This window comes from Manacus vitellinus, unplaced genomic scaffold (genome assembly GCF_001715985.3).
Source record: "Manacus vitellinus isolate BGI_N305 unplaced genomic scaffold, ASM171598v3 scaffold_5_pilon, whole genome shotgun sequence".
In the NCBI taxonomy this organism is placed as follows: domain Eukaryota; kingdom Metazoa; phylum Chordata; class Aves; order Passeriformes; family Pipridae; genus Manacus; species Manacus vitellinus.
The window spans coordinates 31,164,491-31,188,245 of record NW_021940682.1 but is presented as its reverse complement, the minus strand read 5'-3'; the positions used below and the strand labels follow the sequence as shown (position 1 = coordinate 31,188,245).

At 38.6% G+C, this 23,755-nt stretch overlaps 1 protein-coding gene across 3 annotated transcripts; it reads left to right on the top strand.

The window, feature by feature from the left end:
* The first annotated feature begins 1,197 nt into the window (after positions 1 to 1,197).
* On the top strand, positions 1,198 to 23,755 carry TMEM19 (transmembrane protein 19). Of its 3 annotated transcripts, none has more exons than XM_018080760.2 (6): positions 1,198 to 1,480; positions 4,464 to 4,577; positions 5,920 to 6,057; positions 6,379 to 6,633; positions 7,627 to 7,836; positions 23,520 to 23,755. In XM_018080760.2, the coding sequence occupies exons 1-6, from the start codon at positions 1,201 to 1,203 to the stop codon at positions 23,621 to 23,623; spliced, it is 1,101 nt and encodes a 366-aa protein (XP_017936249.2). In that variant the 5' UTR covers positions 1,198 to 1,200; the 3' UTR covers positions 23,624 to 23,755. The 3 variants fall into 3 exon arrangements, with proteins under 3 accessions (XP_017936249.2, XP_017936248.2, XP_017936250.1); XM_018080759.2 differs by lacking the exon at positions 23,520 to 23,755 and adding an exon at positions 10,695 to 11,610; XM_018080761.2 differs by lacking the exon at positions 23,520 to 23,755 and adding an exon at positions 10,695 to 11,610 and having other exon boundaries at positions 1,302 to 1,468.

The window sequence follows — 23,755 nt, the reverse complement described above, 5'->3', positions numbered from 1 at the left end:
TTCTTATTTATTTTTTGTTTGAGGCTGCTGCCTCAAAACAATGGAGTTTTGAAAAGCTGTGGAGTTTCACTTCATTCTGTGCTTTGTTGACAAAGCCTCTGATGTGTTCAAGTGGGAGCCTTTCCTGTAACAACTGTCAACTTATTTACAACTTGAGTGTTTTGAGAGTAAGTCTGGTATGCCCCAAGAAAAGCCCTCAGGCAGATTTGCCATGTTTTCATCCCAAGGCAACTTTAGGAAACATTTCAAGTCTCTTTCTTCTGGTGCTAATGAACTTTGCAGTGTTCCAATGAGCTTCAAACCTCATCCAGACACTCATTGGTACTGACTCAAAGGAATCAACCAACAAACGGTTTGTTTGCCAAAGACACAGAGTTAACCCCACAAATATGTCTTCTCCCTTTCCACGATTTCGGTGGGTCTATATAGCAGTTTTATCATAAATGCCATTCACTCTTACATTTCTATGGTTAGTAGCTGATAAACTAAACAGTTAAGCCCACGTTACAATAGCATTCTATTTTACTTATGCCTTAGACACATTTTCTGGCTTTCTTGATAACACCTGTCTTTGTGCCTAAAAGCAAGGGTTCGTTACCTATCTATTTCTCCAAGCCTGTTTATGTGTTTTTGAAGCAATAGTTAGTTAACTATCTGTCTCTCGCGCAAGGGCAGTTCCCTATTTGTAGCTAGCAGTTTTGCCTATTTGTTTAAGTGTTCCAATTTGCTAGGTCACACTAAACAAGGCCTGCTTATGCTAAGTCCAATTACAATTCTTTGTTTCAGTATCGACAATTTTCTACAGATTTCATGCTTTTCATGAGTGTCATTGCTGGTTTTATTTCGCAAACTGGATCTATATGGGCAGCGCCTGGCGAAGACCCCATCCCGATACCGGAGAGGGGAGAAATCTCCACAGGGCTGCGCAGAGCGCAGGCACCGCCCGGGCGCAGCTGTGGCGCCCCCGGGCCCGGGCGACTCCCGCTCTCTGCCGGCGGCGGCGGGGCCGGGCTGGGGCTGGGGGCTGTGGCGGCGGGCGGAGCATGCGCGGGGCGCGGGCGCGGGGCGGGATGGTGGCGGCGTTGACGGTCAGGGAGGCAGCGTCAGTGACGGTAGCCGGGCGGTGCGAGCGCCTCCGGCAGCATCGCCCAGCCCGGCCCCGGGCCCGAGTAGGGGGCGCGCCGCAGAGAGCCTCTCCCTATGAGCGCCTCGGTGCCTCCTGGCAGCGCCGCGGGGGCGGTGCGGGCCGGGCCCGGCCGCGGCTCTCGCCGGTCGGCAGAAAGAGGAGATGGTGTCTCTGATGTGCTGCGCCTTTTGTTTTCCCGTCAGGTGTTCTCCCCCTGGCTTCCCATGCCCTATTACCAGGAGGATTTCTTCAGAGAGTACCTCAAGATGATGGCGAATATGGTCATCCTGAACTTGCTCATTTGTATTTCGCTGGCGTTCTGGATCGTGTCCATGACTGCAAGTACGTACTACGGTGAGTCCAAAGGCCGGGCAGAGGCAGGCATGGCATGACCAGGGGCGAACCCTCCCATCCAACCCCTGCAGGCTTAACGTAAAAAATGGGAAGAGAGGTGTGCACAGCCCCGTTCTTTGTCAGTAGAACTGAAAATCTCACCGCTGACAGTACGTGATAGTGGTTTAGAAGGTGCTGACAGCCACCTACTTGCAGCTCTGCCCACGGATCCTGTAGAATTTAAGATGTTGGTATCCTTTGTGATTTCTTTCCCTAAAAGAAAGCAAATAAAAAATGAAAATAAAGAGCGAGCTGACAGAGGTCTTTCTGGATGAGGAAAAGTATGTGACAGCACGGGAGGAGTGTGCCAGCCTGTTCTAGGAATGCACATGCAGCAACATGCAGAACAGGGCATGCAAGAAGAATTCCTTAGTCAAGGAAAACAGAAACAGAGGTAATAGTATAAGAAGTTGGGGAGGTATGCATGGAGTGGCTACCATAGGTGTGTACTGTCAGCTCAATGTTCTGTTGAGGCAGCTGAGGCTTAGTTGTGTATAGCTGCAGGGATGCAAGTGCTCTTTGTGGTCTGTCATTTTGCCTCTAGGGCCATTCTTAAAGCAGTGTGTGAAAGGAGCAGTACAACCTTCAGTATCAGTTCAAGTCTAGAAGAGTTTAACTGCTTTTCAGGGCAGGTCCTTAAGACCTCAACCAGTTTAATTCAGGAAGAGCTCCAGTGTCATTGCAGTGTTGCTGGGAGTGCTTAGGGATGCGGAATGAACACCCTTGACTGCCCAGTGTCACACTGAATCCAGAAGCTAGAGTAAATATACCACCAGTATAAGTTGATTTTGCAATGGCAGTTGGATGTCTCTGCTCAGTGTTTTTCAGTGCTTTGTGTTTTAGGATGGAATATTAGTTCTGGTATAGCATTAAACCTATGTTGTCTGGACACTTCTTTGGCTTGTAGTGAGATGCCACACATGCAGAAGATAGGCAGAAGTGGGCTTCACAATCTGGCTTTGTTTGTGTCATTTGGAGCTAACCAAGTTGTATTTAAACATGCAACTTCATTTGTGTATGTCCGCTCTCTAAAGGTATAGCTCTCTGAGGTTTTCTGATAATTAGGATATTCCAATCCCTGCTATATAAGGTGATTGGCAGTGAAGAGTGGAACACCTGGTATCAAGTGAATCAAGATATAGGGAGTGATAGAAAGGAGGGGACTGCAGACTAATCCTCCTGTTTGTAGGGAATGATAATGGAAAAAGAAGGACATACAACTTCTATTGTTCATTTGCCTGAGACAGTGTAAAGACCTTGGCTTGAGGAGGTGAATGAAATGTATAATAGTTAGTAGGCTTAGTAGATTAAGCCCATACAAGTGATGAAATTCACAGTCTTTAACATAAATACAAAAATATTACAGACATACTTTTATTAATTTATAATTTATAGTAATGCTTAAGCACCAAACAGTAACCAAAATATTGGTAAAGTGGGAGAGCCAAAGAATCCATAATAAACCAATGAATGTGTTCAATCTTAGTCCTAACTGCTTATATTTAGGAGTAATTCAATACCAATACTTTTCTCCCCTTCAGTGAAATACAAAAAGGTTAGTTTAAAAATGTCCTTGAAGAGATGAAAATTCTATTTGTTAGCCAAGGAAGAAGAAACCTTTTGATTTCCAGTACTGCTCACACTGAAGTTTACACTAAGAGCTGCCTTGGTCTGTGATAAGCAATACCAGACTACAGCACTGGAGGTCTCTTCATACATAGCCACTGCTTGTCTTCTGAATTCTTGAGTCAGCCCTTGTCTGCAAGACTCCCTTGCTCACCTGCTATGGGACTGGGGCTTTTCAGTCCACAGAAGAGAAGTTTTTGTCTTGTGAATCTGCACTTGCAATTAGTGTCTTCCTGTGATTTCACAGACGTTTATCCTGCTTTGCACCAAGGAGCCTGTGTATGTGAGAAGATTGGGGTACTGCTAACACAAAAGTTCTTGTTGAAAACCATCATATTTAGCTCTCCAGCAAGCCAAGTTGTGCCTGTGTGAAATCTCTATTTTATAAGATTGAGACTTACTTCAAAGCAAGATCTGTGATGTCTTGTATTTGTATAGCATATGTAAGCATATTTAGCTCAAAACTAGAGTAACTATTGGCTTTATGTTTTAAAATTTGTGGGTTTTTCAAACAAAAACTGTAACTTGAAATCTTGCTATAGTCATCAGCTTAAAGGATATTTTTAAGAGCCTTAAATCAAGCTCAGAAGAACTGATAGTGTCGATGTTTATCATAAAGTGGTCACACTGCTTTCACTTTCACCTCATGGATTGTCTTTCTTGGCTTTTTTTGGTATTGAAATTCTATCACAGTAAATAGTGTAGTTCAGGATATAATCAATAGCTTCCTTGTCTCTTAAGACAACAAGGATGGAAGACTTCTAAACTTTAGTATTAAGGAATAATTTCTTTTCGGACTGTTAAATTTCAGTGTTTTGCAAGATGTACTTTTGGCATCTTTTGCAATGAACTTTGTGTCCTCCAATTTAAAGTAAAAATGAGGTGCTAAAATATAAAGGCTTTAAGGATCTTACTGCTAAGGCAGTAATTTATTGCATCTGCAGAACAGGAAAATAATATCCTGCTTGGCTCTTGTAATTCCACACCATTCCATAAAGCACTAGTATCCACAGCAACTGTCTTCTAAGGAGACAATTTATTATCAATGTCTTAACTGTATTTATTTCCTTCTGAAATTCTAGAACACTCACCAAAATAAAAGATGTTAATAAAGGATTTATTATTATCCAATAAAAGGTATGTTATTTTAAACAGAAAAGACTCAATAAATTACTGCCTTTCTTCTAGAAGGTAAAAAGTTTTAATCTCTATTAAGATCAGACTTTAAGTATATACTAGAAGATAATAATTTTTCAGATATGAAGGCATTGGAAAGGCTTATAAGGATCATCTGTAACCCTGTTATTTGATTTATCAGGTACTTTACGACCCATTTCTCCATGGCGCTGGCTTTTTTCAGTCTTGGTTCCACTAATTATTGCTGCACAGGGTTTTAAGAAGAAGAGTCTTGATCACAGTGGTGCATTGGGAGGTATGTTTTTTTCTGAGACTATTAAGCTAAACATTTAGTAAACGAAGTTAATGTTCTTTTTGTTGTTTGTAATTTTTAAGACTTTACTACTTAGTTCTATTATAATAAAAGTATAAATATAAGCGTATATACCTTAAATTCATACTGATTTTTTCTCTCAGGCCTGTTTAAACAGGGAAGTTAATTTTGTGATGCTGTTTGTAATCTGATTAATATTGTTATTAGATTTATGTAAACCTAGAGAATTCTTTTAAACTTCAGTACAGTATGCAGTTAAATCACGTTTTGGTTTAACATATAGATGGATTCACAGAGAATTAAAGAAATGGCAGAGGTGGTGCTCAAGAAATACCCTAAAACTGATCCATGTCAGCACCCTACCTGCCTAGGGGAGGAACCAGTTAAGAGAACATGATTCTCCTTACTGTAATAGAAGCAGTTCCAGGCATTTTTTGGCCTGCCAAAAATAAGAAAATTAAATTTGTACTTTAGTTCAAACAAATGACCATTTCAATAAAGTTTTCTTGACCGCGTGATAAAAACTGCAGCACGGTGTACAATAGTGTTTATTGAAATTTGATGCAAGATATCTGGGTGAGGTGATTCACCCTGGTCTTGTGACATTTTCTAAATTAAAAAAACTCTTTTTCTCTTCTTTGTTTTTACCTCTTAATGTAACGGCTCTGCTAGGCGGTTTATACTGGCATCTGCCCTAAGTGCAGACAATTTTCTTTCAGTCATTTAGAATTGTAATCTCATGATGGGGAGTGAAATGAGACTTCCTTTGTAAAGGGGGACATAAAAATTAATCACCTCCAGAAGCTCAAATACTTAAAAAAATTACAGAAATTAAAAGATGGCATGAAAATCAGAAACGGAAAAAGAAAAGAACAGAAGGGAGAAGTAGCATCTGCTAAGATATGGAGGAAGGTTATAGTGGTTATCTTAGAGACCTTGGACATGGGATTTGATACCTAAACTGATGATAAACTTGCTGATAAAGTCACAGTCACAGCTCTATATCTGCTCCTTATACAAGTAAGAATATTCTTCAGGCAGAGTACTTAAATTTCATTTACATATCCTCTGGATTTTGCTTTGTGTTTTTTTATTGCGATGTCTTTTATTTTTGCACAGTATTACTGATTTGTGGCAAAAGGAGGTCTTAAAAATCACACAAGCAGTAGCAATTAAATTATCAATTTAGCAGTAGAATCTGTTACTGCATGATTGTCTTAGGTATCATGAATATACTCTTCATATTTAAAAAAATAAAAAAACTGCTTTGCAAAGCAAGTATTGTTACATGGAGAAACTTGATATACTTCTTTTTTCTTCGTAGGATTGGTGGTTGGATTTATCCTTACAGTTGCAAATTACAGTTTCTTCTCTTCCTTGTTTGTATTTTTTGTTACTTCTTCAAAACTTACTAAATGGAAAAAAGATAGAAAGAAGCAAATAGATTCAGAATACAAAGAAGGTAAGCCAAAATACTTTCGTGCTTTTGGATCCCTTGTGGAGAATAAATACTGCATATTCCTTTCAAAGGGTCAGACGAGATGTAACATCCACAGTAGGGAACACTGTTGTTGTGACTCCCCTCTACCCTTATCCCTGTAACATTAGCAAGTGACTTGGCTTTTGCTTCTGTTCTGTTTAATAAATTGCCATATATTTTCTGTTTGGAACATGTGTCTTTTTAAATTTAACTTTATATATGTGTGTTTTGCTTTTGTCTCGTGCTGTTGCTTGTCAGTTACTGTTGCCTGAAATTACTGAAATTTATTTTTTATTACTTCAGGTGGACAGAGGAATTGGGTTCAAGTATTCTGTAATGGTGGTGTTCCTACTGAGCTGGCTCTCTTATATATGATAGAAAATGGGCCAGGTGAAATTCCTATTGACTTTTCAAAGGAATACACAGCATCATGGATGTGCTTATCCCTTTTGGGAGCTTTGGCATGCTCTGCTGGTGATACATGGGCTTCAGAGATTGGTAGTGTTATGAGTAAAAGTAAACCAAGATTGATAACAACCTGGGAACAGGTTCCAGTAGGTAAGGTGTTACCTATTCTACATGTTCTGAATATTTTGTTAATCTGTTTTGAATTATGCATCCAATTTGAATAGTTCCAAGAAAGACTGAGAAAAACATCAGAAATCTGGGATTGGTTGGGATGCACCAACACAGGATCCACGGAGCTAAAATCATTCTGAATACTGTCATTTCTCATCTCTATTAAAAGTGTTTATGTTGCTAATAATATAAAGAGTACAAGTTACCAACTCATTTTTTTCAGGCATTCATATATTAATGAGTAGAATACATATATTCAACACAGACAATGCAGAAAATTCACTTCTTAACCAAATCACTCATTTCCTTTAATATCTTACCAAGGGTGTGCAAGTGAACTTTTTGTCTGTCAAACCTTGTCTCCACAGTGAATGTCATTGCTGCCTTAAAGCAATGGGTCTAATCTTGAGCCTTGCTGGCATATGGATCAGTTTCAGATCTTGTTGGATAGGATTTCAATGCAGGGGAAGTATTTTTTTACCTTTACATGCATTCTTCAGATTTTTATTCAATGAGCTGTCAAATATCTTCCTATGGATCTTCTTCTTTTCTTTAAATGTGTTGGCAAAATACTACTTCTTAGGGAGGTATTGCTTTAATAACATGCACATCTTGAGGTCTGGTTTTTGGAGCAAATCTCTTTTTATTATCCCGCCCCCACCATGACCTACAACAGACAAGTACCAGGTGACAGTGAAAGGTGTGCTGTTTGGTTTTATTTAATTTAATGCTAGTGAATATTTCTAGATAACTAGCCCTAGAGACAGGAAAAGAGTAGTAATAGACCATAATGGTTCAGGTTAATCTTCTCAACAACACACTGAGAATTGTAAATAAAAGCTGCAGTAGCAGAGTCTTGTGGATAGAAGGGGAGAAGGTCAGTTCAAACAGTTTTGATGTTATGTAAAACATTTGAATAAATATAAGTCTTTAAAAAAAGGTTTTAAATCAGCTTTGTTTTGTTTGATTTAGGTACTAATGGAGCAGTTACATTAGTAGGCCTGCTCTCAAGTTTGCTTGGGGGCATGTCAGTAGGTATAGCCTACTTCATAACACAACTCATTTTTGTGACTGATCTGGAAATATCTGCTCCACAATGGCCCATTATTGTGTTTGGTGCAGCAGCTGGCCTACTGGGATCAATTGTTGATTCATATTTGGGAGCTACGATGCAATACAGTGGTAAGATTCTTCTTTTCTTCCTTTTTCCTCCCCCCCTTTCCTAGTGTAACCTAAAATTGGACTTGAATTTCAAGAAGGGTTGAGGGCATGATTTTTAAATGGAAAAAATACAGAAGTAGCAGCACAAAGGACAAAGGGAGTAAAAGTAATGGACATGATAATGACAACCAGCAAGGGCAGTGGCTCCTTTTCCAAATTTTGATTTGTTTACTGTAGCTTAATGTCTTTCTGATTAGTGAAAGAGACCAGAGATCTCCAACATGTTACCTTGGAAGAAGTCATTGCTGCCCTCTCCTTTTCTATTGTCTAATTATTGTAGCATTTTACAAGAGAAAATGTCAGTTTAATTTTATCCATTTGCTTGGATTAAGTTGTCACTGCAGAAGCTCCATTCCTAACTCTGAAGTCTTAGCAATAGTCTCAGTTTTAAGAATTAAATAGGAAAAACTCCAGGAAAATGTGAACAATGTTTTATGTTCTTAGTTTTTTCTCTGCTTCACAGACTACTGTTTCCTATAAGTTAAGCTTATCATAAACTAGCTGTGACTGTAAATAAAAAAAAGCATGTCTTTTTTTAAAAAAATTGTTGGCTGGCTGATTCTAAATTATTTCAGTGTTTACTCATTGCCCTGAAGGATCATTGCCTGTCAATAAACACTACAGACAACCTTTAGGCTAAGCTGTAAATTTACCCTACATTTAAAAATCATTTAAAAACCATATCTGACACTGTTGTGTTTAACAGCTTGCTTACAGAGAGAACTTAAGTTTCCAGGTTCTGTTGTTGGATACTTATTAGTTGGAAGTCAAGGTGTGAATGTGCAGATGAACTGCCTGAGATACACAAGGCCCTTAGATCTACCATTGCAGTGAGAAGTACAGACCCTTGTTGATGCTCTGTATTTGGCTTTCCAGCATTTTTTATGCTCTATTCCTTGTAATTCCAGGAAAGACCAAAGTGGAGTGTTCAATCATTTGCTGAATTTTTAGATATTTCTCTACTAAAGAGAAAACACTTAAGCAGTCAGACAATGTTTCAGGCTCCTAATGAGGCAGATGCATTAAGAGGATGGGGTAAACCTAGCTAATACATGTTTGCGTTTATCAGCATCTGTTTCTTCTTCATTTCATGTATTTTTTTCATGCTCAGCAACTTCCTTTGCTAGCTCCAGCAGGGACAGTATACAAGTTCCATAGTTTCTTTTACAAGTTCATAAGGACTGCTGGAGTATGTATGCTATATTATGCACATAAATGCTGTGACATAGATGAAATTGTGCTGCTCATGTCATGCATGCTGTTTGGTTTTGTGTGCCTCCTCACTTTAACCTACTTTTCCAGTCTCTTTTCAATGTGGACTCATAAGGAATACTCTAGTCTCTGCAGCATCTTGAGAAACAATAGATATGACAGTGGTGATAAAGAATTGTGTCTTTTTTGAAAACATTAACTTGTACTGCTATTTAGTTCTCTCAGCGTTTTTCCTTTTGGTAGTATTCCTAGATTTGGTGTATCTAATAGCCTGTGGTACCTACTGTTTCTAAAAGAAGGTCCATCCCCGCCCACACCTTTGTTAATTAAAGCTTTGAATAGCTGTACAGAATTAGATTAAAATTTGCCCATGTTATCAGTCTCAAGCTGTACCTATTCTGTAAGTAACAAAGCTAATGGAAGGACTTGCTGTTACTTTACCTACTTGTTTAAGCTCTGAACCTACACTTTATGTACATTTGAGGGATATATTTAGAAAAATTTATTCCCTCTTTTTCCCAAGGAAACTTACTACTTTCTAAAATATAGCAAGTGTTAAGGGTTAAACTGTTAGTCTTTGAAGTTTGATTTTTCTGTAGCTTTTTTGTGTTATCTAAAGCGAGATTTAACTGTATGATTCAAAGGTAACAGTAACACCAGCTATATACCTGCCAAGGAGGTTTGTGGTGTGGGGTTTTTTAAGTTTGGTCTGAGATGCCAAATTTATTTTTTTTTTTAATAAAGCAGCAGCTTTATTTTGAAATTTCCAGGTTGTGGGTGTTGGCAGATATTCAAATCTAAGAAGAAAAAAAAAAAGTTAATATAAAATATACTGATTTGGTTCCTTCATATGAACCTTAAATGTATGCATGTAGATGTACCCAGGTATACTTCATTACAGTGTGAGTTGGTATTAAAATCAAGCATTCTAGAATGTTATCTTTGTATCAGCATATAGAGTAGTACAGCTGGACAAAATACAGGGTAGTGATGTGTGTACAGTAGTAGCTAATGAAGCTCAACACTAGAGTATTGATAATATAGAGGCAGAGCAAGAAATTACCTACGTACTAGGGAAAAAAACCCAGCTGCTGGTAGTATAAAACTGCTCTGTAAATAAAATTTATAAATTCAACCTTTGGAAGGAGCTTGCTTTCTGTCAGATCAAGTAATAATGTTGTTTCTGTAATTTTCCTTTGAAAACAAATACATCTTGACAGGAAATACATGTTGCTAATCAGTTGTTTCTGTTCAAAACAGCATCCTTTGCTTTAGTATGACTCTTGGAACAGCTTTTTCTTCTTCTGATTTAGCTTGTTTCACTCATTTCTTTGCTGTGAAATTACATAAAGAGGGAAGTAGATTTGACAGAAGTGTAACTAACTTCTCAAAAGAAGTAATTTCTAACATAAAGTATTGCATTTATACCCCATTCTTTGAAGGTACCAAATTAAACCGACTGTAATTTAGTTTAGTCTGATGATGTCTTCTTACAGAGGTTTAACACCATAATGGTAAAATAAATTTAGGAAGCTGCATACACTTGGTTACTAAGTGTCTTTTTAGCTTGGTTGGCATTGTAAAATGAAGTCTTTATCTTTTCCCAGGTTTTGACCAGAACATTGGAATGGTTGTTAACCACCAAACAAAACACTCCAAGCACATATCTGGAAAACCTATATTAGACAACAACGCAGTAAATCTTTTTTCTTCTGTAATCATTGCTTTGGTGCTTCCAGGCATGGCATGGTTTTTCTGGCCAAGGGGTTGAAATGGTCTAAGGTTTTCTGCATGTGATTGATGTATGTTCAGTCTTACTCAAAGACTCGAAGGGATTCTACTTGAACTCTGTTGAAGAGAGGGATCTGGAACTTTCAGAGAGCCAACTTACTAAGGCTGTAAGCCTCACGTGGCAATCAGCATCTCTCAGGACTTGGAAGGCACTTTGTCAATATGCTCTTGCTGCTCTTCAGATGGATGTAGGTCATTGCCAAGTGAATTGAAGCATTTGCTTCATTTATCTTCATGGAGCTGAAGTGTTGGCATCTGTGTTCTCTCCAGTCTTCAGCATCTGGAAAGGCAAGAAGCTGGAAATAGAAATATAATCCGTATCAGTTGGTGTGATGGAGCATTGTGGCTATTGTCCAAACCAGACACAAAGTACACTGCAGCTTTATATAGGCAATGGCAACATGGTTGAAGTGGGCGAGTTCTGCTATTTCCCATAGTTTACAGTACGTAAGATCTTCTGGAAGTATTTGGACAGGGAAGAGAGAGTTAAGCCTTGTTGTCTATTCGGTATCCTGATAATATCTCCACTTTCCTGAGAATAGGATTCATAAAAGTGATGCTGCTCCATAATGTCAAGCAACAATCCAAATTTAAAATAGAAACTGACTAGCTGTTCCAGTAAGAATAATAAATTTTTCTGTGCTTTTTTGGCATCTTTATTTCAAAACTAATGATATTTATGAAGATCGTCAATACTGTGGTAGTTATTAAATAATGTAAAATTAAAGATAACAGTTGTGAATTCACATTCATCTCTTTAAAAATAGAACGTTTTTTCTATGAGCACAGAATTGCTCCATAACAGTTACCATTCTGACCAAACTATACTCCTTGGTTATTTCTCAGCAGTGGAAATGTTTCCCATTTTGTTTGGGGCTTCTATCCAGAGATGATGGCCTCAGCCAAAGAAGCTACAGAGCTTATCCTTGTAGTAAATGGTGGAAGTCACACTTATAAACCATTTAAAAATGGAAATTTAATTTTTGATGCTCAAGCTCCTATGTTAGGTGATTGTGTCTTCCATCATTCATCTATAAAAGAGGTAGAAGTAATTCAGCCAGTACAGATGGTATTTAAACTTTAGCGATACCTTCATAATAACCTCTCACTGTTGACATTCAGAAACTGGGGCCCATACTGTTAACTTATAAAAAGCTTTTTATTTTTAGACATAGGTGAGTATTTTGTATTGAACATCTGGGTTTTTTTTACAAATGTCTTGTGTATATTACCTGTCTTAGTTCAGTTGAATTGTTTATTATGTCACCTTTGGTGGGAATATTAAAAAATTTTTAACACCTTGAGTTTAGAAATCAAGTCTATATAAATCTGGAATTCATCACTGGAATTAGTTCACTATATTACCCACTTATAAAGATGAGATTTCGAAGTAGTAAAGGCTTTCTGAAAAGAACAAATTCTGTAGCTGCTCTTTGTCTGTTCCTGTGAAAAGGCACAAAATTATAGAAGGAATATATGCACTTAAACTGTAACAGTAAACCCTTGGGAATTTTCTGCACTGTTTGGATTTATGCTGCTTCTAAATAAAAGCTGTATTAGTTGTCTTTTAAGATTTTATTAATACTGTTGTGGTTTCTGGAATTGAGAGAGATACAATTTTTGTGAGATACTTTTTTTTCAATTAAATGCCTTATTTTTAGATTCTTATGTTTCCTGAAGTGAAGTATATTTTCAGACAGTGAAGTGGACTATTTAATACGAGTCTCATTTGAAAACCAGGTTGCTATAGTGAGAAGACATCTGTGATTTCTAATTCATCGCAGCATGAAATCCTTTGATCTATAATCATATGAATGAATGGGATCTGAATGAACTCCTGTAGTTAGGATCTTCAAAGGCCATTATTTTGGATTTTTTTATTTCTCATGTCTTAGTGATGACACTTGAGTTGCTTTTGAAACTCTCTCTCATATGTTTCCAGTATACAGAAAGACCTGAGCACTCTTGAACTCTGGAAAGGACAGTTATTCTGACAGTTAACTCTGGGTATATAATATTGAGTGGACCATAGCTTATGGAAATAAGGTTACATTTAACTGTTTAGTAGCTGACTGATAGCTTCAAGAGGAGGTGGAGAGGAGAGTATGGGATACAGGGAAGAAGTTACAGAATGTGACAAACTGCCTCTAAATTGATGTGTGTCACTAAGAGCAGTTCCTGGGTTCAGAAGAGAGCAGACAGAGATGCCACCTGTCCATATGCTACTTGGAGAGACAGATAATGCAGGAAGTAAAAAGGAAAGGGATAAAAAGAGGAAGAGTTAGAAGAAAACCAGAGAAATTGGTAGATTTGGAATTACAAAGTAAGTTACTGCAGTTAGCAAATTTAATTCCATTCTTTAAGCGCTTAAATAATTCTTTTGCTTCAGAACCATCAGTACCCATAGTATATTCCTCTGTCATTGATTTTCCATTCATATTGAAGTGACACCAATATTTTCACAGCACCAAGAGTGTACACTCAAAACTTTTTTAATTGAGAAGGTTACAATTGTGAATTATAGGTACTCATGCTTGCCTTGATTTGTGGATGTGATAGATGTTCAAGTAAAATTTTGGCATAACTGAATACAAGAAATCTTTAGGCAGGTCTCGCTCAGGCTTGGTGCCTTGATTCTGGCTGTTGAAGTATACTGGTGTCAGAGTCACTAGTGTATGCACTTATTTTTTTTATTTCTGGTTTTTTGTTACAGCTATAGGTGGTCTTGGGTCTGTGCATGCTGCTGTTGAGTGGTCCATCATTGCAGATATAAACCATAGTTCTCTGGGACAACAAAAGCAAAGGGGATATATCACTTCTCTTGGTGAGAACATCACTAGCTGATGTTCAACAGACTGACTTTTTCTGACAATAAAGGGCTGAAACATTATGAACTACAGCACCAACTCTGGCACTATTCATATGAAAATCTGTTAGGGTTGGGCATCTCAGATTTGTAAGTAGGATTACCAGAAGTACCAGCAGTACTTTGGTCCCCACTCAGCCTTTTTTTTACATTTCATTATCTAACATTTCAAATTGACCTTAAGTAGCTGTTCTTCAAGCAGGAATTAACCTGTTTTTTACAGAAAATTTATTCACTTAAAGCTTTGTAGGTACATTACAGTCTCCGCTTCTGGCTATTGCTGTAACTGGATAATAATTTTCAATTTAAATAGTGCTTCTGTTGGGGGATGGGGTGCAGCTCTCACAATTATGAGCCTGTTTTAATGCATAAATCAGAGAAGGTACATGAATTCACTCAGACTATGTAGATCCCTGCAGTGTTCCCAAGCCTGCAGCCATCTTCAGTAAATATTAATGCCAATAAAGGAAGATGAAATACATAAATGTAGAAACAAAGCTGCTGAGCAAATTGCAGCTTGTACCTGGGTACTCCTATGTCTGTAAAACTTGATTCCAAGTAAAGAAATTCCACCAGAAATATTCAGTAGCTTTTCTACAATATTCATCCCCCAGGAGAAGATGGGTCAATTTTACTGTCTTGCCACTACAACCACTAACTAAATCGTAGAATCACAGAACCACCCAGGTTGAAAGGGACTTTGACAAATCATCTGGTCCAACCTTTTGTGGGAAAGGGATCTTGAGTGACATTATGTAGCAATAATTGATCTGTCCAATGGGATTTGAAAACCTTTGGTGATGGCAGTCTACCACATCCTTAAATGTCAGAGTTTTCCTTGAAGCACAAGACGATGGATACACAGGAAAGTAGGTGACCACCGTTATGTGAGTTCTGACCAGGAAACCTTCCACGTGACTGACTGATGATATGAAGCAATAATGTCATACACTATCACTTGGAAAATATCTTTAGGATAAATGTATCCTCCCATAGCAGACCACTTAGCAGGAATGTTTGCTCTGTGCTCCTCTGGGATTTGCCATCTTAGAGCAGGGGCAAGGGATGTTTCCTGATCCAGCTGGTCAACTGCAGAAGAGAAGACTGGATTTAGCTGAAATGTGGAAGAACCAGCCTGACCCGTGTTGAGGGAAGGGGTTTTGGAAAGGGGAATACCACCAATATGGAAAGAACTGCCAGTTTGCGGGGAGGTACCTGGCTGGACCTGCCGAGTCACCTGTGAAACCTTGCATAACTTGTTTGCACCTCTCTTGCCTGGTAGCTGCATTTTTGTGGCTTTGTTCAAACAATCATAAAGCAGAATTAAACACTGCAATGTGATCACTGTCCAAATTGGCCTTGGAGGTTCAAACCCACACCATTAGCAAGTATGAGAATGGTTTAAAAACTTAGAAATGTATCCTGCAATTAGAGGAAACATCAGTAGAAAGCAGTAAAAAAAGTCTTCTGGTGCTCATTTGTTAATACATTTTAGTACCTTCAGTAATCAGTTTTGTAAGGTCTTTACAGCTGCAGCCATTGCTGCAAAGCTGAGAAGGACATCATATAAAATCGTGTGACTGTGCTCTGATTTTTCTTGCTGAAGAGCTCTTGCTGCAGTGACTTATGCTGAGTTCAGCCCAGTATTAGGAAAGCAATGACTTCTGTCATCCTGCTCTTTTTGTTACTACTACTTGTTATCCTGATATTTTATTATTCCACTTTTTGACTTTCTAAGTCCTGAAATCACTCCACTGTTGAAAGCTGATATCATCAAATGCTCCCCCAAAGCAGCAGTAGTTTTGGTCTGCCTTAAACTGCCAAATGCCCCTGGTTATGGTACTCCCAATAGATGTGCATCACCTCATTGCATTCAGTGTCTCATCCTAATATAATTTAAAATGAAGAAGTGAAAGGAGCTGATTCATGATGTATGTATCAGGGCTTAATTAGATGTTGATACTTTTGGTCTGTGTTTGGCCCAGCCACCTGTGAGAGTTTATCTTTTTCCTGCCAACTTATGAGAAAACAAGCACTGATAAACGAGAACTTCATCCTTAAAGGAAGAGTTTGGTACAAACTCTAATTAATTGGTGTCTTATTATTGGCTGGCTGACTGCCTTCCAAGGGCATTTGAAGGAGAAAGTGAAGAGGAGGAGGATGAAGTAAGCCCCCAGACTCATTTAGAAAAGACCCCTGAGGTTTAGTGCGCAAGCGCGGGGGGAATTCCAAGGTACCCACTCATGCGCAGAAGAGATGCCACTTGCATAACGGGGGGTGGGACTGAAGGCCTCTAGTTGGGCGGTGCTGGCCACACCTGCCCAGGTAGACATCAATAATTAATTGTATAAAAAGCAGATAGCTCATGCTGTCTGGTTGGTTGCAAGCTTCACATCAAAGGACAACGTTGCCTTTTGCAGTGATGCCCGCTATCTTGTGAGCCTGCCGACACTCCGAGAATGCAGCTTCTGCTATGGGTAATTCCAGGCATTGCTCTCCCACTGTTGGGCAAATCTCAGTGCTTCAGGAAGCACTGAGCATGGTGGGGTGGGGAGGAGAACACCTGGCTCGCTTACCCTGCCTCCACCTGCCTGAGCAGGGATTTCCTTCATTGCTGAAAACAGATACTGGCAGTAAAGTCCTTTTGGTCAATTCACAACTAATAACCAGAGTTATAAACACAAAAACACCTTCCCTCCCTTCTTCATGTTTTTATTTGTAATAAGTACTGTTTGGTAAACCTTTCCAAACTCCTACCCCTGTTAATGGAAAAAATGCATTAACCAAGGACAATATTTTGAATCAGAGTACTTGTAAAGATGACTTGGAAAACTGGATCTCCACCAGAGGGTTTGCTTTGGTTGGTTTTGTTGGTTTTTTTCCTGGATCTTGGCTGTTCTAGTTGGCAAAACCTGTTCTTTGCTAAAAATCTGTTAATAAATCTGTGTTGGGTTGTTTTGGTTTTTTTTTAATGAACGCAGCAATATGTCTGGTAGCCATCAGTGTCTCCCCAATGGAAAAAAAAACCCAAACCCTACCAAAATACTGCAGAGAATCCCTAACCATTGATCCACTCATTTTAAAAAATGTAGTTCTCAGGAGAACTGTTCTTTATGTTCTTATTAGTTGTTTTTTCTGAAGTACATATGACTAACATCTTACATAAACTGTTTTATTCCTCCATATAGATTCAGGTAGAGCTTCAGAAGAAGGAAATAAAGGGAATATGCTTTTTGTATTAAGCACTCGATTAAACAATATAAAAAGGAAGCTTTCACCTGTTTAATTATGCTAATGTTAAAATGTTGAATGATGGCTAACTGCTACCTCAAGCTTCTGTATAAATTTGCCTACATGGTACAATGCCATCGGGACTATCTACAGATTAGAGAGGACTAGTCTTCCAGAAATCCTCATTCAATGGAAGACAAGGTCTGTTTGGAGGTTTATCATTTCAGACCTTTCCTGTGAAACTCCCATGAACCTACGAAGTCTCAAAGGTCTCACTCCAGAAGTAAGTTTCAAAGCAAGCAGCTTACCAGAAAAAGAAACACTAAAGATTTGCATAATGTATCCTTGGAAAATTGTATTGAGCAAACTGGGTTGAGGCCCAAGACCTCAACGTGGGTTGAGAGATGTTTTGTAGTAACGGTATGAGGGCTATTACTAGAGGGTTAAAATAAAATCTAAACCCCAAAGCAGAACAGAGAGAAAAAATGGGTATGGGAAACTGTGCAAGTTCCATACACTGATCTGTGACTTCATCTTCATTGTGTGTAATGGCATATTTTCTATTCCCAGCACTACGGACTGCTATCTTTGCCTCCAGGCCTGTTCTCCCTGGTTTTGCTTTCAGGCCTGAGGAGTCTGTAAAACCCATTTCTGGTTTGAAGATGCAGCCTCAGGCACACAACCAGTAGAGGAGGGGGCAGGTGCCCCCACATACAAGAAAGAGCCATAGTAGAGCGGGCTGGTGCCCACTGCAGACCCTCTGCCCCTGTGATCCAGGCCAGGGAAGTGTCTTTCCCATGTCCCCCTGGGCTGAGGCCACTGGCTCCGACACTGCTGCAACTGGGACAGGGGAGACACCAGCCAAGCTGCCACCCCTGAAGGACATCTTGCATTACAGTGTCAAAGTTGCTGCTGGCTGGGCGTGCAAACCTGCCACAGGGATGTTTTTTACTGGTTAATGAAGAAACTGTTTGATATAAATAATGGCTTTTCAAAGGCCATCCCACTTGAAGAGACATAGATTGTTATTTGAATTACTATAATGAGCTTAATCTTACTCTTAATCTCACCTTTTATATGCACAATATATATACATATAATAGAAAATTACATACCTATCTGTCCATATATACATGCACACAGTGTACATACACCGCTGCATTTACTCTCTGGAGGCTGTCTAACCCTGTGCTGGTAGGCAGCCTGCTCAGGGTACAATGGAACAGCAATTTGGTGTACTGCTCTCACTCATATGTGAGTGGAGGATTTTGGCCAGAAACACATCACTCCTGTCACTTGTTACAGCATGGTTCTTAAAAATGTAATCCTAATCTAATCAGGCAGCCTGAGACCCCATGGGACCGTTAATGTCAAGCTTCTTCTGACAGCACAGATTTGTTTCCTGCAGAACAGAAAAGACAGATGTAACCCCACAGTCCCTCATAATGCCCTGGAGCATCACCTGCTTCATGTGTGGGGGCAGGAGTCATATTTAAGCATTTTTCTAGACAGAAAGTGAGATCAAAATTTCTATCACTACAGCTCTCCACTTCTAATAACAAAATGCAAACATTTTAAAAGAAAATACTTGATTGGTCAAAGCAGCAAGAAGATATTTTTTTAATGGGATGCATTCTGCTGAAAGTAATATGCAGTTGACCTTGATAAACTCTTTTTTGCATTTTGTCTGTGTGACTTTCTTGAAACTGGGTTATTCATTAATTAGAAATTTCTAAGGGAAGAAATTATGAAGGAAAGGAATAGGCTGGCAGATTCTATTTTATTTGTTTGGTCAGTAGAAATGAAAGCACTTGCCTTAACAGTTTGCATGATAATCCTGGTGTCTTGTTACTTGTCCTTTATACAATATTTTAAAATGCAGGACCAAGCAGGAATAGTAATTGACCATGTAATTGTTGTTGCTGGTTTGTTTACCTGCTCATTGACAGTATCTGCACAGGAAAGTGCTTCAAGGAACACTTTACAAAGGAAAATGTCTATAAAATTAATATATTGTGAGAGTAGCAGGAAGTTTTATATCAATTTATATTAATGGTGATATTAATTTTTTTTTTCTTGTTTTGAGGACTGCTTTAGGATAAATTGCTTCAATTTAAACCATACAATGTAGTCCTGGGGTTGCTCCACACATTCCCATGAAGTATATGTTTAGAATACAAGTTTTCCTCCAAATTTTAGAAGTCTTAGTTGAAGGCACTACATTTCAGTGAGATATGGTTTTCATTTGAGCCATTAGTAATTCTGACTAGCTTTTTTTTCAGCAGTAAATATGATGAATACATTATAAAAAAAGAAATTATTTTAAAATTATTATTAAGTTTCAGAGCTAGTAGAGATTGTCAATCTCCTGTGAACTGGGCCTGATGACTGCCTGAAATACCATATGTGTCTGGCCAAAGTCATGCCATCGAGCTACCCATCAGCCCTCATGCAAAGCTGCCAGAAGATGACGAATTGTTTGCTTCACTTGATAATTTGTCTTTGTTTTAACAACTTTTGTTTCACTTTGAATCTGAATGCTCTGGTTTTAGATTCCTCCTATTAGTTCTTTCTTTGCGCCTACTCTTGCTACAGCACTGATGAGCTGACCAAAGTGAGCCTTTTCCTGCTCTGTGCCCTATTTTTAAACTGCATGCCAAATTCCAGTACTAGTTTTATCGACGCTATGCACTGAGATAAAATAACTTCTTCATTACTTCCTTATTTCATATCCAGGAATTACCTCCACCCTTTTGCTGAAGTCATATACTTAGATACCTGTTAGGTTTTGACTCTGTAATTCTTTACATCGACTAAGAGTTAACAATTTTACATTCTTTACAATGTTTCTACTTTTCAGATGGCAGCATTTTATACAGTTTTTGCTGGCTACCCTATTCTTATCACTGTTTATCACACTGACAGTACCACATCAAGTTTGATTAGCACTAATTTTATATTTACTTTACAGGCCATTTAGGAAACCCAAAAAGCCCTAAAGGAAACATCAGTTTTCAAATACACCTGTCTCACTGATAACTACTCTGAACCACTCATCCAGTTCTTGACGCAGTGAATTTGTGGTTTATTGCATTATAAAGCAATTATTTTTCTGATTGTTGACATGTGGTGCTAAGTCAAGAACCAGAAAAAATTAGTACAGCTATGACATTACCTTTGAACAGTCAAGTCTGTACTCTCATCTCAGTCTCCTTTGATGTGAACTGTTTTTTCCTTTAGATTTTGTTGACTGGCACTCATAATATTTGAATGCTTCATCCAAGTATTAGTCTTTCTTTTGCATCATTACTTTTCTTCATGTCATCATCTGCTCCTCCCCACAGGGGAAGGTATGAATGCTGTGGTGAAGATGGGTGTATCAAGGTGTGAAGGTGTGTGTACAGAAGGCTGTGCAAGCCTATGTGCAACAGGCAATTATCATTACCAAATAGTTGGTCAGCAAACAGGCTGGTTGCTGTTATACAGATGATGATTTGGATGAAGATATATAGTTGATTAAGTAAGCCTTCCATGATTCAAAACAGATTTGCTCAGAGCAGCTCATTCCTATCCTCTCAGATAATCACTGCTTAACTGAAGCTCAGTAGCACTGAAACCAGTAGGCTTTAGGATGTCCCTGAGAAACTCTGTTGGCTCCCATGCTTCATTTCCATGTTCTCATTCGTGCTATAAGACCTCTTGGAAAATTTACTGGCTTATCAACCAGTAAATAAAACCCTTTCTTTTACTATTACTGCCGTGACTGACTCACAGTCAGCAAAATGCAAGATTTCACTGCGGATCTGCTCGCACACCACTGTCACTGAGCAGAGTCTGAGCAAGCCCATGGTGCCACTGACTTCCCTATCTCCTGCTGCACCATGCAGCAGCAAGTTACTCTGGTAGAAAGTTTCATCTGTTATACACTCCGGGAAGTAAATACAGCTGTGGATCTGTCCTTGAGTGTCTGCTTCTGTATTTGAAAACATCGTCATGATTGTTTAAATAAGGTTTGCCAATGCCTGGTATTACTCTAGATAGTTTATGATTGCATGGGTCCCATTTTTACTTTTTAAATTTTGACCAGTTCTGCCTTCCTCTGGAATTTCCCTGGTCTGCCAGCATGTGTTTAATGTGTTTAAAATGAGCATTTCCACTTTTTCTTCTTCCTTTTTTTTTAATGTTTTCATTCTTAGTATGGTTATAACATAGATCTAGTAAACAGACTTCTGGGGGAGGGAAGTTTTGTCTTTCTAACTCTGACACTTTAATACTTATTAACTTTGTAAGCCATGGGTTTACCCTCTCCTAGAAGGTTAGGGCCTCTCATTTAGAGTTGAAACAGAGCTTTTGCCTCTGCAAGTGAAAACACCAAGAGCAAGGGGTCAATGCATGGTGGAGCAGCTGTTCTTAGCACACATCCACTTGTCAATGAGAGGATCTGTCACAATTGCATGGGGATGATATTTGGCATTGCCATATGTGTTGCCCTGTAGGTATGAAAAAGATAATGCAAAGTGGCAAAGAATTCAGAACTGCTTACCCTGGGGGAATAACATTTACAGGCAATTCCTATTCAACATGGAGAATTGAACTTTTAGAAAATACTAATCTTTTTTGTTACAAGAAAAAACCTCCGTTGTTCCTTATTGGCATTGTTTCTTAGCTAGAAATTAGATTCTATGTTTTGCTTATTTCTAAATTATAAATTAATTTCACGCTGCACAAAGCCTCCAAGGGCACTACTGGACCTGTCAAATATATCCCTGTGGGTACATGAAGGCTCTCAGCAGTCAATGAGTGGGTGAAACACGTTCAGAAAAGTCCCTCTCAGTCAAGATTCTTTCTGAATTATTTGGGGTTTTTTCTCTTCAGGTCCCCATGCATTACTCTTCATCTTTATTCTTTATCTTCTGAACCTGAATAGCCATCTTTCTTTTTGACAATACTGCTAACTTCATTTTAAGTGGGTCTTTGTTGTTATTGGGCTGGGGTTTTTCCCCTGTTCTGATTTCTTGCTTTTTTTGGACATCTTGTACTCTTGTGGAGATTGATCTTATACAACTGTACATTATTTGGCAGAGATTTAGTACTATGTTTCTTTTCCAAGTAAATCTGATAAAATCAGAACGTTTTACTGCAAGTATGGCAAATTATGCTCAAAAATATTTTCCAAGGGAAAAAATGGAAATATAAGACTGACATTATTTGCAAATCAACTGCTACTTTTATAATTTGCAGGAAACTTATAATTATCCCAGAAATCAGTTATGTGTCATCCATGGCATGGGAGGTGCTGCTTATGCTGTTATAGGTTTGACCAGCTAGAATATCTCCTCTGACAACTACTGCATGCACTTCAGTTCACAGTGGAATTAATACATCTAATATTTTTATAAGGAGATCTAATAACGAAAGCTGGAAGTAGTACATTATTTTCACTTTCGGAGATGACACCACCTGTGAAGTAAAAGACTTAAGTAAAATCACAGAATCACAGAATATTCTTAAGTTGGAAGGGACCTACAAGAATCATTTAGTCCAACTATTACCAAGAATGATAAAAGGTCATGGCAATGGATAGACTGGTGTTATTTGTTTGCACCACTTAATAACATACAGAATATTGTAGCATCTTTGTGAAATATAAAATTTGTCTCAAAAGACATTTTTCATGCAGATGTAATCAGCAACACAGTTAACACAGAAGGTCTGTAAAAACATTTTTTGGAAACTGTGTAAAAAGGAGAAGTGCACTAAATTAAAGGAAAAAGAGCCATTCTCTTCTCAAATTCACTTAGACAAAAGAAACACTTCCCAAGTTAAATTAGCACCATTAAAATAACCTGGTAACTGTCACAGATATTTAAACCTGCAGATTACAGTGAAATGTGACGCTTCAGGTAGCTCTGACAGAACTTTCTATTATCAGCCAGATCAGCCTTCTAATTTCATTTAGCACTGGTGGCTGAAGTTTTGGAAAGTACAACAAAATCAGTAATCACAGGTTCCAGACAAGAGAAAGGAGAGCAAAAATGGTGGGATACTGTAGTTACTCACAGCAGCCTACTGTCAGTGGGAAATGCATCGTTTGCCTCTGCACCACAGCAGAGGATTCTTAGAGAAATAGTCAGCCAGAACTGAGCTTCAGTTGGTGCCTTATGCTTTGCTGTGCCCTCAGAAAAATGCTGTCAGGTGCATTCAGCGCATAGACTTCATACAGGGTGTGTCTTGTGCAGCCCTTTCCAAAGCTTCAGGTCTCTTTCTCACTGGAAGATAACCTCTGTTTCAGCTACAGTGTTCAGTATAATAATACACTTAGGATTGATTAAAAAACACCCATGCAGAAAGTACCCTTTTAATGAATAAGATGTAACAGATATGTGGGTTGCTTCCATTCAAAGAAGAACTGAAAAGTACAAATGAGGTCTATTCTTCAATTTAATCCCATGTATTTGTAAAGAATGTATGTATGCTTTTGTTGACAACAGTAAAAAGCTGTAAGCACAAGAAGGTTTTTAAAGACAGCATGTCTGTGTCTCAGCAGGTGCATTTGCCAGCAGTTACCCAGGAAAGCTTCAACCTGCTGGGCCCTGGAAGCAGCTTGTGCTCATGACCACTGATTTCCATTGTCTCTGGCAATCTTAATCTGAACTCCGTTTTGCCTCCTTCTTCTGTTCAGCCTGAAAGAATAACTAACACGCCAGTCAGTTTTATTGACTATACACAGAAGGCATGACTGACAGAAACAAACATCACTTTCCAGCAAGACAGTATTTT

What these genes read in the sequence shown, in the direction of transcription:
- TMEM19 (XM_018080759.2), top strand. Translation starts at nt 1,201, where the DNA reads ATGAGCGCCTCGGTGCCTCCTGGCAGCGCCGCGGGGGCGGTGCGGGCC. An exon ending in AGATTCAGAATACAAAGAAG is followed by an intron (nt 6,058 to 6,378) that starts GTAAGCCAAAAT and finishes TTATTACTTCAG; the next exon opens with GTGGACAGAGGAATTGGGTT. An exon ending in CTGGGAACAGGTTCCAGTAG is followed by an intron (nt 6,634 to 7,626) that starts GTAAGGTGTTAC and finishes TGTTTGATTTAG; the next exon opens with GTACTAATGGAGCAGTTACA.